At 43.8% G+C, this 14,925-nt stretch overlaps 1 protein-coding gene across 1 annotated transcript in view; it reads left to right on the top strand.

Moving 5' to 3' along the window:
• nr5a2 (nuclear receptor subfamily 5, group A, member 2) overlaps window positions 1–14,925 on the top strand; it is a 69,439-nt gene that overhangs the window by 15,175 nt on the left and 39,339 nt on the right. Inside the window, exon 4 of the mRNA XM_023270638.3 lies at window positions 287–996. Coding sequence (XP_023126406.1) covers window positions 287–996 — 710 coding nt within the window. The remainder of the gene's footprint in view (window positions 1–286; window positions 997–14,925) is intronic.

The raw sequence follows: 14,925 nt of genomic DNA, 5'->3' as shown, positions 1-14,925 counted from the left end.
AATCTCATACACTAGAATCTTGGGGATTTAGTCTGAATTATTTTTGGCTTATTTTTTCACCAATGTCAGTAGTTTCAGTGCAGGTTTTGAAATTCCTGTTTGTGTACTTGATGGATTTATCATACTCATGAATTAATTGTGACATTGCTCGATTTAACCATGAATGTCTTTTAAAAAAAAAAATCAGTATTGTATGTAAGAAGTAAATGTACAAGACAAAGCTTCATGTACTTTAGAGCTAATTCTGTCCTTTTCCTGTCTCCTTTTTCACGTGTCTGCCTGTCAGCTGTGCGGGCGGACCGCATGCGTGGCGGTCGCAACAAGTTCGGCCCGATGTACAAACGTGACCGGGCCCTCAAACAGCAAAAGAAGGCGCTGATCCGAGCCAACGGCCTGAAGATTGAGGCTATGACCCAGGTGATGCAGGCCGTACCCACTGACCTCACAATCTCCTCCGCCATCCAGAACATCCACTCAGCAGCCTCCAAGGGCCTTCCACTGAGTCACCATGCCGGCCACCACGCCGGCCACCACCACCACCACCACCACCATCACGCCACCGCCCTGCCCCCCACAGACTACGATCGCAGCCCATTTGTCACTTCGCCGGTCAGCATGGCGATGCCGCCACACGCCGGCAGCCTGCAGGGCTACCAGGCGGCCTACGGACACTTCCAGGGCACACGCACCATCAAGTCTGAGTATCCAGACCCGTACACCAGCTCGCCAGAGTCCATCATGGGCTACGCCTATGTTGATGCCTACCAGTCGGGCTCGCCACCCAGCTTCCCCCACCTGATCGTAGAGCTGCTAAAGTGTGAGCCGGACGAACCGCAGGTTCAGGGCAAGATCCTGGCGTATCTACAGCAGGAGCAGGCCAGCCGAGGCAAACACGAGAAGCTCAACACCTTCGGTCTGATGTGCAAGATGGCCGACCAAACGCTCTTCTCCATTGTGGAGTGGGCGCGCAGCAGCATTTTCTTCCGAGAACTCAAGGTGGGTGTGCATGGTCTGTTCAAGTTGTGCTTTTGTGTGAATGTGAAGAAACGTTTATTTTCCCTATATTTCATTTTTAACAACCGTATTTTCATTGTTTTCATAGTTTGGGCCGTCATTCCTATCAGCTATGACGACACACTACTTAAGCTTTAATTCTATTTGCAGTAAGTCTACAGGCCTTTAATAAATTATCCTGTATTTTGTTCCAGTCGTGAATCTTTCACCATGTTGTCATCCATAATTGACGATACTTTACACAGCTCCTGAACATCATCTGTTCAATCCTTTATCTTCAGCAGACCTTTAATCTCCTTTTTTATGCCGTGGCTCAACACTAATACAGTGTGCATAAGGCTGGGGGGGGGGGGGGGGGGGGGGGGGGGGGGGGTGAGGCAGGGTCTGCTCATAGTTGCCACCTCTGTCTGTCCCGCTGCCTGATCAAAATTCAGCAGTCATTTGTATTTACTCTGTGCATGACACATTTTTGCTATGGGTTTTGAAAACTTTGACTATGAGCTTCAGGCACATTTCATACTAACAGGGTTCTAGTCTGAGGCTTTTTATGTGAACTGAATACCATCTCTCTTGAAATATTCCTTAGATCTATTTGGGCACAAATTGTGATGATCAGAGATATTCTGACCATTTTATATAGAAGAGCAACAAATTGTCTTTTACTTTTTAAATTTCAGATCTCTTTAACCTATTCATGATGTACATTCTTTTAGAGCATTTTCATTAGGCTTATGTGTCTGCCAAATCTCTTAAAACAACAAAATCAAACCCATTAAACACTGTGTCCTTTGTGACTGTTTATCACAGTCAATTCTAAATGACCAATGGTAACCGCCCACCGCTGCCTCACTGTAAAATGTGATAATTCCCGCTACTATTCATCACCGGAGCCCAAGGGAGAGTTTCTGGTGTGTGTTTGTATGCTCGCAGCTTTATTTGCTCTGAATGAAGGTTAATGTTCGGAGCGACATGAAAGGCATTTGATTAGTCTGTGCTTCACCTGTTTTCCTTCCCCTTGTCTGATTCCTTTTTGTGTTTGTTTCACTCCACATCACCAAAGGCTCAGCTGCATATTCATGGGCCGGGGCCTGTTGAAAAATCTCTTCCAAATATTTAATATTATTTTGCTTTCAAAGAGGGGGAAAATAACAAATGAAATAAATGTAATATTAAAAAACCGAGCCAATTACAACACACATAAGTGTCCTTGAAAAACACATGTTGACATTTAGCACGAGCCCTGTCCCCGCTATTGACATTTTTGAGATCTGCATTTGCATTCACCCCACATGCACGGTGCACACACAGACACGCAGACACGCACACAAAGGCTCATTGTAGGGTGTGGCCACGGCTAATAATTGTGCGCGGTTTGCCCATTAACTTTGAATGATCATTTATGCTCCATTGTGAAGCCTCTCTATTTCTCACACCCTCATCCTAATTCAATTATCTCCCCCACTTGTGTTTGTCACTCCCTGATTTGCTGCTGAATGAGCTGTCATTATGTTTACCTAATGACTACCCATATTTCTGGAGCTTAATAGTAATTGAGCCGAGTGCCTGTTACAAAGGTAGAAAATGACCTGAGGTCAAAGCAGGAGAAACCTCTTCCTCTATCCCCATCCGTTACAAAAAAATAAAAAAAAACTCTCCTGCCTCTGTGGTACAGGCCCCACTAGTTTTTGGGGAGGGAGATAATAGAACTTGCCCCGCTTCCCCTGTTTTAAAAGAGTCATCTAAAGCACAAGGGGGTTTGATAAATAATGTGCTAGCTGTGGCTCTGACAGTTTTTCCCACACACCCCATAGTCGTCTCTTCCTTGCTTGTTTCTCATTAGCAGCTACTGTAGAGGACTACTGAGCAAAGATTAGTGTCGGAGATGGTGAGCAAAATATCAGCTCTCTTGACTGCCTGATGCTCATGTTAAAAGCACGTTTAAAGGAATTTTACAGGTTTCTGATTTTGAAACTGTTTTTTTTTTTCAGTTGAGCTTGCTGATTTTAGCTGGGGAATATGTGATTTGTGCAGTGTGTGTGTGTAAACATGCTATTATTCTGTTCTTGTGCTGCCTGTTATGTGTTTCCTACTGCGCTGTTCAACACCAAATTATGTAGAAATCCCACCCACGACCTCTGCCATCCCCACTTTATCTCCCTGTGAATTTTCCTTTGTGAGTTTGTTTTTGTCTCTGTGTGTTCAACCATGAAAATATGAATGATGATGATATTATCTCCATAGATGCTAAAATGTATACTGGCGCTTCAGATAAAACTACCTACCACACAGAGCGTGTGTCTCTGTGTTTTACCTAGTTACATCAGTTAAATCTACAATGTTTTTTACATCCATTTGACCTCCGACATCACCGGCTAATATACATCTTAATATTAGATGTGAGGTCGAGCAGGGGTCCAGTAAGACAGGAAGCGGGGCAGAATTAAAAGTTTGTCACAGGAGTAGTGTGCCGCTGTAGGAAGTTATAAATACACTTTCATGTCACACACACACACACACACTTACCCACATTAAGACATAGACACCAGCCACACATAACACACTGCCCCTCTCACTATTATTAGCTCCGTAAGAACAAAAGAATTTCTCTGGTAATGGAGCCAAGCTGGAAGGGTGTGTGCGAGGCGTCTGCCAAAAAAGTGTTTAAAGATTTAGTTTCCATAAGTTGGCCTCGGTCACGGGACTCATAAATATTTAGCCATTAGGAGAACCTTCTAAAGAGCACTCCCTATTCTTTTCCATTGCGGCACACTGCCTCGCTTTCTCCCCCTCATTCCCTCTGGGAATGAAGCATGACGTGAGGAACATTTATTTCTAACACCTTGTTGGGGTGGGCTCTCGTTGCCAACCTACCTCGGCTTTGATTGGTTTAACACATCGACAGTTAGAGAAAGGCAGGTCTGGTGCGCTGGTTTTGAAATCAGTGAAAAAAAAGTGGCGCATGAGGGAAGGTTTTTGGCATGGTTTGAGGGCACCGTCACTTGTGGTTATTTTATGAAAATTTTAACGGACTTGAAGACAGGTGCATGTGCAAACGTGCAAGTGGTTGTGGGCTTATGTGCCTTTAGAAATTATTTTAATGTGTATGTGTGGTAAATCTATTCAGCTCTTAATGTTCGATTTTGAGCGTCTGTTTGCCAGCATATTAATACTGTTAAAGATGCAGCTGTAGGTCTTTTTATTAATGGGTGCATTGATATTTTTTAATATTAAAGATTAGATTGTTGCTCGTGTGTACAAAACCTTGAGCCTTGGCTGAACGTCTTATAACTGCCAGTAATTTCCTCTTTAGAAACAGCGAGAGTCTTTTAGAATAGGTTGACGTCTGATGACCGTTCTTTTCTTCATTGTTGAAAGGTGTGCATTTTGCAGATGGCAGTGTGTTTCAAGAAATGCTTCATAGGATCAGTGTATCTTTTTTATACAAATAGATGCAGCTGTATTTTTAGCTGTATTTCAGCATGTATTTAAATTCAAATGTGTGGATGCTCTTTATGGTTTCTGCTATGTCTACAAAAGTATGTCAGTGTTTAATCCAATAAATAAGCACGTGTGTGTCAGCTTGGAAGTGTATCCGAGTGTGTTCAAAAGGGGAGAAACAAATGTGTTTGTCTCTCAGTGACATTTGCTAGCATCGGGCTGGTGCTCTGCCACCCTCCCCTCCCTGGCCTCCACTGTCCTGCCATGAACCCCTCCGACTGCCCGAGTGCCAACTGCAAGCCAGATAGATACAGTATGTGCGTGGTAAAGCACAACTCCAGTAAAAGATGCATTTGGATTCTTTAAAGAGAGCTACTGGCAGTGCTTGGTATTGAGTGTTTGCTTGAATTTAGTGTAGTAGACTCAGTAAACCAGAAGTTAATGCAGCAGCATGGATGCAATGGTATTGTTAGGCATACTTGTCAGAGTGTATTATGGGAAATGTAAAGGCATGTAAAAATAAATCAAACCGCCACTGTAAAAGATAAAATTGTAACGGAAATAAGCGCTTGTTTTAGGTATGGCTATAAAGTAAACAACTGGGGCAAATTATTAGATACAGTATATACAAGGATAGGACAGAGAATAAATTACTGGTTAACAAAAATTTACCTCTTGATCCTTCCTTCCTAAATCTGAAACCACAGCTGTGTTAAAAACTCCCCTTCTAATCTTCCTGTTTGTACTGAATATGAGAAAGCTTTACTGTGAGTGTGTATGTGTCCATTGTGACTCATACCTGCCGTAGCTTGTCCTGTGCTACCGTCTCCTCCATTGTTCCTGTGTAGCGATGGCTAACCTGACTCCCACCGCAAACACAATGGAAAGGAGTTTTTAGCAGTGCGATCGGGACTATTGATGATTCATGTGTTTATATCTCACCTTCCTAACTGTACTCCCTTTTCACCACAGCCACCCCACCCTCTTTCCTCTCTCCAGCCTTTAATTAAAAAGGATGTGCATTTGGTGTTGGGACAAAAGCACTTTTGTGCACCTTGTCAACACACACCATGCAAAGGTGAAAAAAAACGGAAATGTCAGTCAAGACTTTTAATCACATAGACTGTGTTAATGCTGCTGGAGTGCAGCCATATTGCAGTAAAGAAAAATGCATCTTCACATATGTTATACTGTCATATAAGCTATCATTACTGTTTACAGACAAATGCCGTTATTGATTTTTTTTTTCTGTATCCTCATCAACCTCAGCTGTTTATCTCTTTTCTCATGTCTCATTTCTAACCAAAAAACATAGTGTTGGATTTAGTCATACACCTTCATATTACCTACATATTACCTTCTGAATTCAGCTGTTCATCTCTGCTTTTACCATGTTGACCTTTTCCCAAAAAGAAACTGCTATCAGTGCCAGATCATCTGCTAAGAGGCATAGGATTTGAGGGACTGACACCAAAATTGGGGAGTATGTAGCAAAAAAAAAAAATCTTTTTTTTTTTCCTAAGAGTCTTACGTTGCTGAAGGAACACGGATGTAAAACAGTCTGGAAAAGGCTGCACACATGCCAAGACACGAAACAGAAACAGTGTTTGCAAGATGTGGTGGTGAGGGGGGGACACTAGAATACAATAGTTGCCTAAAAACCACACAGCAGCCTCAAATTACTGCAGAGTGGAACCATGCATTTACAGTCAGAGTTTTAAAGCAGCTGTGAGGAGAATGTCGTCATAAGTTCAAATTTAGCCATTTTTTGGTTATTTTGTCTAAATTCCAAAAAGAATCTGAATTTATGTTGCTTCAATTTAACGCAGATGGTGACGTATCAATTTAAAAGACGACAATATTGACCATGAACACAGTGCAGCTATACATAAATTTAGTCCATCCACCTGATAAAAAAGAAGCTGAGAGGAAAATACCCGTGACGTGCTGAAATGTGGCTTCGCTGTTTATTTTAGTCATTCAGGGACAGTTGTTTTGGGGGTTGATGTGGAGGGGAAGGGGCGATCCAGACAGGTTTTTGTGCCTTTTTGTCTCCTTCTTTATTCTTTTTTTTTTTTTTCTGTTTTGCTTGTGCTCCGCATGAAGCGGGAATGGCAAAAGCAGAACTGAGGGCCATTATGTTGAGGAGGAACTGTATTAGAAGTCTTGTTCCTTGGGAAAGCTCCCAGCTGAGATGGGACAGCCATATTGGATAAACAGATGGCGGGGGAGAGGAAAGGACGGGCGAGGCGAACAGAGGTGAAACAAAGACGGGGAGACGAGGAAAGAAGAGATGAGCAGAGGAGAGGAATGTGAGGAGAGTCGGGGAAGAGGGAGGAAAGATGGGGAAAAGGGTGAGGAGGGAAAATTAAAGATGGAGAGGAGAGGAGAGGAGAGGAGAGAGGAGGTTGACCTTTGTTGCAGGTCATCCTCTGCTTTCAACTGTCAATTTCTAATAAAAAAATAAGCAATAATATTAATAATTTTGTGGCACAATGGTGTCTTGCTCAAGGCCATTTTATTAGGAATACTGGTGAACATGTTGGCTTAAAGAAATTCCACTGCAATGCTGATTTCTTATTAGAAAAAATCTAAATAAAATGTTAATTTTCAAAGAACTTGTAATTTTATGATTGCAATAATTACAAACTAATACATCGAGCTGCCTTACTGCCATTGTGTCATCTTAGAAAGAAAAGTAAAAATGTGTGGAGATTGTCAGAAAATATCATTAAGCAAGTTTGAGATTGGATTTGATTTAACAGAGCTGGAGTTCACTTGAGTTTAACTTGAATTGTGCTCCACCTGAAATTTCAAAAGAGCCCTTAAATACTCCCAAAAAATTTACAAAAATCTGCAACAACCGCCATTTTAAGCAGAAGAATTATTTACACGGCCGAGTCTTCTCCGCCAGTTTATTCGGCTCCTCTAAGCAGCCGAGCGTCAGTCAATCACGGCTGGATGACAGATCCCTCGGGTGGGACAGGAGGGGAGCTGATGTTCACATCTCACACCTGAATATTCTCCACTTATAGATTTACCTGAGTGAATAATGTAAGGTCCTCTGATGCGCCCCACTCTACCCTGCTGCATAATTTCATCCCCTCCTCACCTCCCCTCCATCTACATCCATAAATATTACATGAATTTACTTTGGTGGAATTATACTTTACACCACCCACCCGCCCAGTTCAGACTGGAGGCTCTTTTTTCTACAATCTTGGTTATCCTCCTTCTACAAACACACGCAGCCGTGCACACTCACAGCAATTTTTTTTCCATGACCTATCCAGAAGCAGTTTAATTTTCAAGGTGCATGTGCATGTTTGTGTGTGTGTGTGTGTGTGTGTGTGTGTGTGTGTGTGTGTGTGTGTGTGTGTGTATAAGTGGGGGTTGTATTGCCCCAGCTCCGCGTTGACCGGGGATTGCACCTTCTCTTTTTTTTCTTCACACCCCATAACTGAGTGGAAATTAATAAGCCGTTTTAGGCGTGATCTGTGAACCCTGGGAAGTGGTATATCTATACAACCCTCCACACACACACACACACAGTTTCAGTGCCTCGGGGGCTGCAATGTCTTGTCACAGAGGTCAACGGTCCCCCCCAATCCCACCTCCTGCAACAACCTCCCCTCCCGACACCCCAATCCTGACAAACTGCGAGTGTGATGGGCTTGGCGGCCGCACGCAGTTGGCAGAGATTTGTAACTGTGTCCCTGCTCCATTGCATTTGAATTATTCTGCAGGTTATGCTGTACAACCCCCCCCCCCCCCCCCCCAACATGCACTCACACCCAATATCATGCTCGCTTTCTATCGGATGGGAAGTAAGAAGGTGCTAAGAAGGACATGAGGAAAAAAGAGGGATGAAAAAGTAGAAAGAGAGGTGAGGAGAGGAGATGGGGAGTTGGAATGAGTTCCAGAAAAGACAGAGATGAAAAGGAGGACAGAGTGAATGGCGTAGAGAGAGAAAGACTTCCGGGAAAGCGAGGACAAACTCACAGGTGGAGTTAGAGACATATTGAACAACGATGGAGAGACAGAAGATAGAATTGACCAAGAAAGAAAAGACAAACAGGTACAGACAGAGAAAGAAGCAGAGAATACAAGAAGGAGATAATGAAGGACAGAAAGAGGGAAATAAGGAAGGGGAGGAAGAGGGGGGTTAAATGGGAAGATGAACAAGGGACTGCGAGAGGCAACGACCAAGGGCAAGAGGAGGAGGAGGAGGAGGAGGAGAGGGGGCATGGTGAAGGACAACAGAGGAGGGTGAAGAGAGGACCGGTAGGTTGGCGGGGTAGGGTGGGGGGTGTAAGGGGGGAACAGGTGGAAGGTTAATGGGCCTGGAGCGGATCCACCAGACGCTCTTGGGCTTGATATATGGGCCCAGGGCCTGGCGCGGGGCGTAGGCTTTCAAAGATATATTATTTCATTTGAGGAGCAGCACCATTCTGGCCGACAGCCCCCCCCACCCCCCAAACACCACCACCACCTACCCTCACCCCCGCCTCCACCAACACCCCCCCACCCACCACCCAGCATTTGTCCAGTGATAGATGACACACACACCCCCACCCCACGCATGCACATACACATACAGTATTGTGTGTGTCCCCCCCTCAACACAGCACACACTCCCATTGCTCCCGTACAGACTTGTTGTAGTCAGGAGGCTAAATTGTCATTTATATGAGCTTTAAATCTGTCTATTAGTTTATTTCCTTTCTTTATTCCTTTCTTTCTTTTTCTTTCTTTACCCCTGTCTGCACTCCTTCCTTTCTCTCTCCCTCCCTCCCCTCTTCTGCTGTGAGTCGTCCCCCTCCTCCCCTCCCCTCCTCTCCGTCCTGGGCTGCCGGCAGGTCTTATGGCCGGCTGTGTGTTTTTTTAAGTTGCTATTTTAGTGGTAACAATATCTGTTTGATCAGTAGCACTGGGTAGGAGCAGGAGTTTGGGGGATACTTACGGGAGGGAGAGCGGGTGGTGGAGGTTCACAAAGGCCTCTTTTCATTCATAAATTATTGACCGTCACGCAAGACATCACTCTCTCTTTTTCATAAATACTGTAAAACGACCCTCCTGATTTCTTTTTTTTTTCAATACTATGAAAAATGGGGCAAGTCGATTTTTTTGATCCGTTTTAAAGACACAGTATATGGTTGGGTCAAAAAAAATAATAAGAAGAACATAAATCATACATAACAGAGGCAGTTCTGTACCTGTGTACCTGGAAGGGTACAGGTAGGACCTCTTGAATGTGTTCCTCTCAGTGAAGTGTCCCACAGCAAAGGGCTAAAACTATTAGGCATAAATGACAATATGAAAAGTGTGCAACAATTGAAGGCATGTGTTTAGTGTGACACTCTTTATTATTTCCCTGCATCACTCTTTATTTCCCGGCATACCCAGATTTAGCATTTTCCAGTAGCCTCTGCCATACTAAGGCTGTTTGACTGCAGGGAGCCACTGTTCTGACAGAAATCAAATTTTCCAATGTCCTGCTCACATCCCCTGGTGGTTGTAGACTGAGCTTTAAGATATAGTCATTCGAAATACTGGAATGGTCCCATAGGTCCGACCCCAGGGGACAGCAGGAGGCCGGAAGGAAGAACAGGAAACTTGTTAAAAGAGAAGATTTAAGGTCGCTCGTCCCAGAGGAGCGACAGCTTTAAAGAGACGACGGGGGTTGGGAGGTTTTAGCATGCGCAAAGTCTGCTCATCTACTTGTTGCTTTGATGAGGGATGAAAGGCTGTCATGAAGTACAAGCTTACAGAGCTCTGAGCAATGATAGACTCAACTGTCCTCAACATCGGGTCCTCTTCCTTGTACTCCATCTTTCTGTCAAGGAATTTTTGCTTTCATTTCTTCAACATTTCATCACGTAACCCAACTGGCCACTCAGTGTGTGAAAACACTGACGAGACATGCAGTTTTTTAAAGATGGACATTATTGAATCAAGTCTCCACATCCCCTAATTAACCCATAGAAGAGATGTGTATTTCTTTTAACCTCTGTCTGCCTCTGTCTTTTACTATCACACCACCCTCCTCAAACCACTGCTGATGTAGCAGCAAAGAAAAGCAAAAAACTGCCTCCACCTCCTCTGTAGTTTTTCATTTTCAAGCAAGTTAACACAGCCTGATTCGCATTTGTGAGCACTTTGGGCATTCGGCAAGAGAAAGAGCAGGTTGTGTTTAAGTCTTGTTTGAGGATGATCAGGGTAAAAGCCTTTTTTATTGGCAGGTCATGCTGCTTGTTAAGACGGTGATGCAGGTGACTAGGCTGTGCTGTTAGCCTCGGTGGCCCCCGAACTAACACAGTTGTTCTTTCACAAGTTGGCAACAGTCAGTCAAATCAGCCGGGAGAGAGAGATAGAAAGGAAAGGAAGTGAGAATGAAAGACAAAGAAATTGGGTAAACAAAGTGGATATGGGGACTTGATTTAGTTGGCAAAGCTACTAACAAATCAACTCAACGGCGTGCAAACACTTTACACACTCCGCCAAAGTACAACTTTCTCCCTCCCCTCTCCTCCTCTCAGCTGTGTTTACAGTTATGAGCCGTGATAAATCTACATTTTACACAGGAACCTTTCCACCCAATCACAGGATGGTGCAAAGGATACATTAGAAGAAGTGATCCTTATAAAAAACAAAAGGAACTATTGTTATCTGCTGGCACACTGGGTGGCTGAAGGTGGCAATATGTTGTCAGACGAGTGGTAAATATACAGACAGAAGTGCTGGCATTTTGCGTCTAAATAGTTCCCGGCTATTGGGTTTCCTGGAGGTCAGAGGGGCCGAGGTGTGGCTTCTGCAGCCTCACGCTGACCCTCAACCTCTAAACTAAATTCACCACACAAAACTATGCAAACATGTCAAATAATTTATCTTCCTCTTTTATGGCTGCCTGAATTTCATCTTTGTAAAAGACACAGTTTGTAAAGTATCAAAGCAAGTCTAGTGACACTGTTTTACTGTGAAATTTCAATTTATATTCTAAATTAGAGCATTTGTGGTGTAACAGCAGATTTCAGTAAAGCTCAGTTTAAGTAGTATGATTGAAAACTGAATAAAATGTCACCAGACAACAATTAGTTGGTAAGATATCCTCAAATTCAATTTATGTGAAACATTGAGTGGAGTTTTGTTGATGTTTTTTTAAACATGTAATATATGTTTATACTGTAAAAAGTGTAAAGTAAAAACGTAGAACAAACAGAGACAGTCATCGATGAAGTCGTGTGTATCTTCAGGCTTGGTAAATAGCAGACTTCTTTAGGCAAAGATTTTGTACCCCAGACTACACCATGAAACAACATTTTAACTGGCTTGGCAGGTAAGTTAACAAAAATGATGCACACGAAAACTGCTCCAAGCTTATGTTCCCATGTTGCGTGGCTTCAATTATCTGCATGTAATCCAGCCTGCCTCGAGGTTGCGACTGTGTCTGCCGCTTTCGTCACCAGGCTGTCAACAGTTGTCCGCCAATGTCTATTTTTGATGCTTATTTACAGCTCGTCTATTCTGGACAGGGAGTGGGGAAGCTTGTAGGGGGGAGGTCGGGGGTGCAGGAGACAATAGATAAGACAGTGGTGGAGCAGAGTCGACAGCTTGCCGGGTAGTTTTACACTTCTTAAAGAGTTGAGGGGTATTTATATTCAACTGGTAAGGCGGGTGATTGAATTTGCACACCGATGACTGATGCTCGCAGTTCACAGGAGTAACACTAGACATTGTGGTTGTGTTGTGACGACGGGCGAGAAATTTCAATGGGGCCGCACGGCAAACAGCGACCCGGCCGAGAAAATGGCTTTAGCCCCGCCGACAAAGTAGGACAAAGACACCTGTTCCCTATCCCCACTTTAGGCGTTCTTTTCTTTGCTGGTTTTAATTTTCCCCCTACTCTTCTTATTTCTTTTGTACTCGACCAGGACTTTTTATTGCGCTCACACCATTCCCTCTTCCTCACCTCTCAATCTGTCAGTCTCTTTCTCTATTTCTCCTCAAATGCCATAACGGTGAACCTGGCACGAGCCACGGATAAACGATTCCATACATGCGAAATAAAGGCATGGCACTAATAATAGCCATAACAGGCCTGCGTTTTTTTAGGATTGCGCCCCCTCAGAGGGGGATAAAAAGAGGCTTTTCAAGCAAGCTGAAACAATGACGAGCAATAAACCAAATATGCTGAAAGGGGACTTGTTGAGAAAGGTGTCGACAACGCCATTAAACCTCTAGAAATGAACCAGCGATGCTGAACAAAAACAGAAAAAGACAAGGTTTTCAGGTGGCAAGCTGCGGTCTCACCTTCCCTTAGGCCAATGCTTTATACACCACATGTTGCACTGCACTTCCCATCAGGAGCAGCAGCACCACCAGGCCTGCAGCTCCAGCGCTATGGAGAGACATCTTTTTCCTAATCCAGATGCAGTCGTGGCAGTTTCTGTCAGACAAGGCCTGGAGATGCACTTCAGGGAGAAGCAGGGCCCCATCTGCTCTGCAGCATTGCGGTTTTGATGCCTCATCTTCCTTGTAGTTCAGCGGTTTACATATCACAAGAGCTCTGGAAACACTCAATTAGGTAATTCAGATATTTAATTTGTGCATCAAGGACTGTGATCCCAGTGATCTCTGGAGCCGTGCCACATTTGGATGTGGATTCACAGCTGTTTGCTCTACAATCCACCACCGAAACCCTCTTACAACCCCCCCCCTCCAAGGGAAAACAAGAAACACCCATCCCAGAGCGTCAAACGCTAATGGGAATATGTGTCTCCCACCCTCTCAGACAGAAAGCTCAGTCTCTGCATTTTAAAACAGCTTTGGTCTTCTCTGTGTGTTAAGGTATATTGCATATGTGTGTGTCTGTGGGTATAGAGAGACTTAAGAAGGAGTATCTCTACTCGTCTGAATAATACAAAAGGGTGAATCCTTCAGACTGCTGTCTGCTTTGTCTCTGCTTTTTCTTGTCTTCTTTTCCATTTAACATACAGACAGACACAGCTTATGGACTCAGTTCCGATTGTCTGTCAGTATTAGTCCCACACACACAAACTCATGCAGTTCCATCAAAACCCACGTAAATATGCACATTCAAGTACAAAATCACAATAATTTAATACAGTGCACGTTAAACTCTGTTTTTACTCAACACACACACAGAATGAGGTCATACCTGCTCACACACACACACTCATTTCCTCACCTCTGTGTAATACATCCCCTCCACCTACCTTTCACACTCAACACACAAACACACGAGTCATAAATTGCGGCATTAGCTCAAATAATGATTGCACAGCATGGAAATCCAATGGCTGAGGCTTAATGCCGAGGAATCGCCCGGTAGATTAAGCTCTGGGTGTGTTTGTGTGTGCTCGGAGAATCTGTGGGGAGGCTGCTGATGGATCAATAGCATTTCTATGATCAGTACCCAGCCAGGAACCTGATAGGCAGTCTACCAGTGCTGCTCATTTCATATCTGGATGCATGCATTTTATCTGTCTGCATTTGATGGAGGAGGAGGGGGGTGCAGGTAAAAGAGTGGAGGTGCAGGAAGGGAAGAACTCTGCTGTTTGGAGTTGTGTGTGTGTGTGCAGGTTTGGATGTTACTGTCAAGCATTTTGCATGTGTGTGTCTGTGTAAGTATGGAGGTCTTGACATGATTGCATCCACGTGTGTGTGTGTCTGTGTGTGTGTGTGTGTGTGTGTGTGTGTGTGTGTGCATGTTTGAGTGAAAGAGGAAGGGTTACTTTTGGGAGATGCCATTCCCTGGGCTGCATCTGTATTAGCAGTCTAATGTTCATGTGAATAATTGATTAGGGCCTCGCTGTGTTTTTGATAATTAGTTGATAGCTTCTTAGCTCTAAGCCCTGAGATTTCGTATGTGTGTGTGTGGATGTGTATGAGTTTGTGTGGGGTGGGGGGTAGGTTACCTACTTCTAAGGTATTCTGGAAAAATAGTGTTGGAAAAAAAAGAAATCTTGCCTCTAAGCTATGCACTCGTGGATTAACTTTCTTCAGAAATTAGGCAACAGTACATACATTTCTTTCTCATAACCTACTTTTTTTTTCAGGAGTTTGTGTTTTACACTGCATTGACTCACATATAATCACTGAAAAAAGGTTAGCCCAACCTCCTTTTTGCGAACACCATCACCTGGAAATCTTTTTGCTTTGCACACATCTAGTAAACAGACTAGTTGTAGCAGACAACAATAAACATTGTATGCATGAAAAGAGATCCATTGAAATTCATGTCTGGACCCTCTCTGGTCCGTTCTCTTGCCTTATTGATTTTTCTATCTTTCATATGCTTATGCATCAAGTAAAAACAGAATAGGAAAGTTTGGCCGTGCTTGGTTCATCCTCAAATCCCTGCCCTGATATCAGACAGCGAGGAGGGTTTGTTGCCATCATCGGCGACCTTGAGAAAACAAGACGTTCTTCCCGCTGCAACACACGGGCCCA

The sequence above is a fragment of the Amphiprion ocellaris genome, chromosome 2, assembly GCF_022539595.1.
Source record: "Amphiprion ocellaris isolate individual 3 ecotype Okinawa chromosome 2, ASM2253959v1, whole genome shotgun sequence".
NCBI classification, from domain to species: domain Eukaryota; kingdom Metazoa; phylum Chordata; class Actinopteri; family Pomacentridae; genus Amphiprion; species Amphiprion ocellaris.
This window is presented reverse-complemented; position numbering and strand designations above follow the sequence as displayed.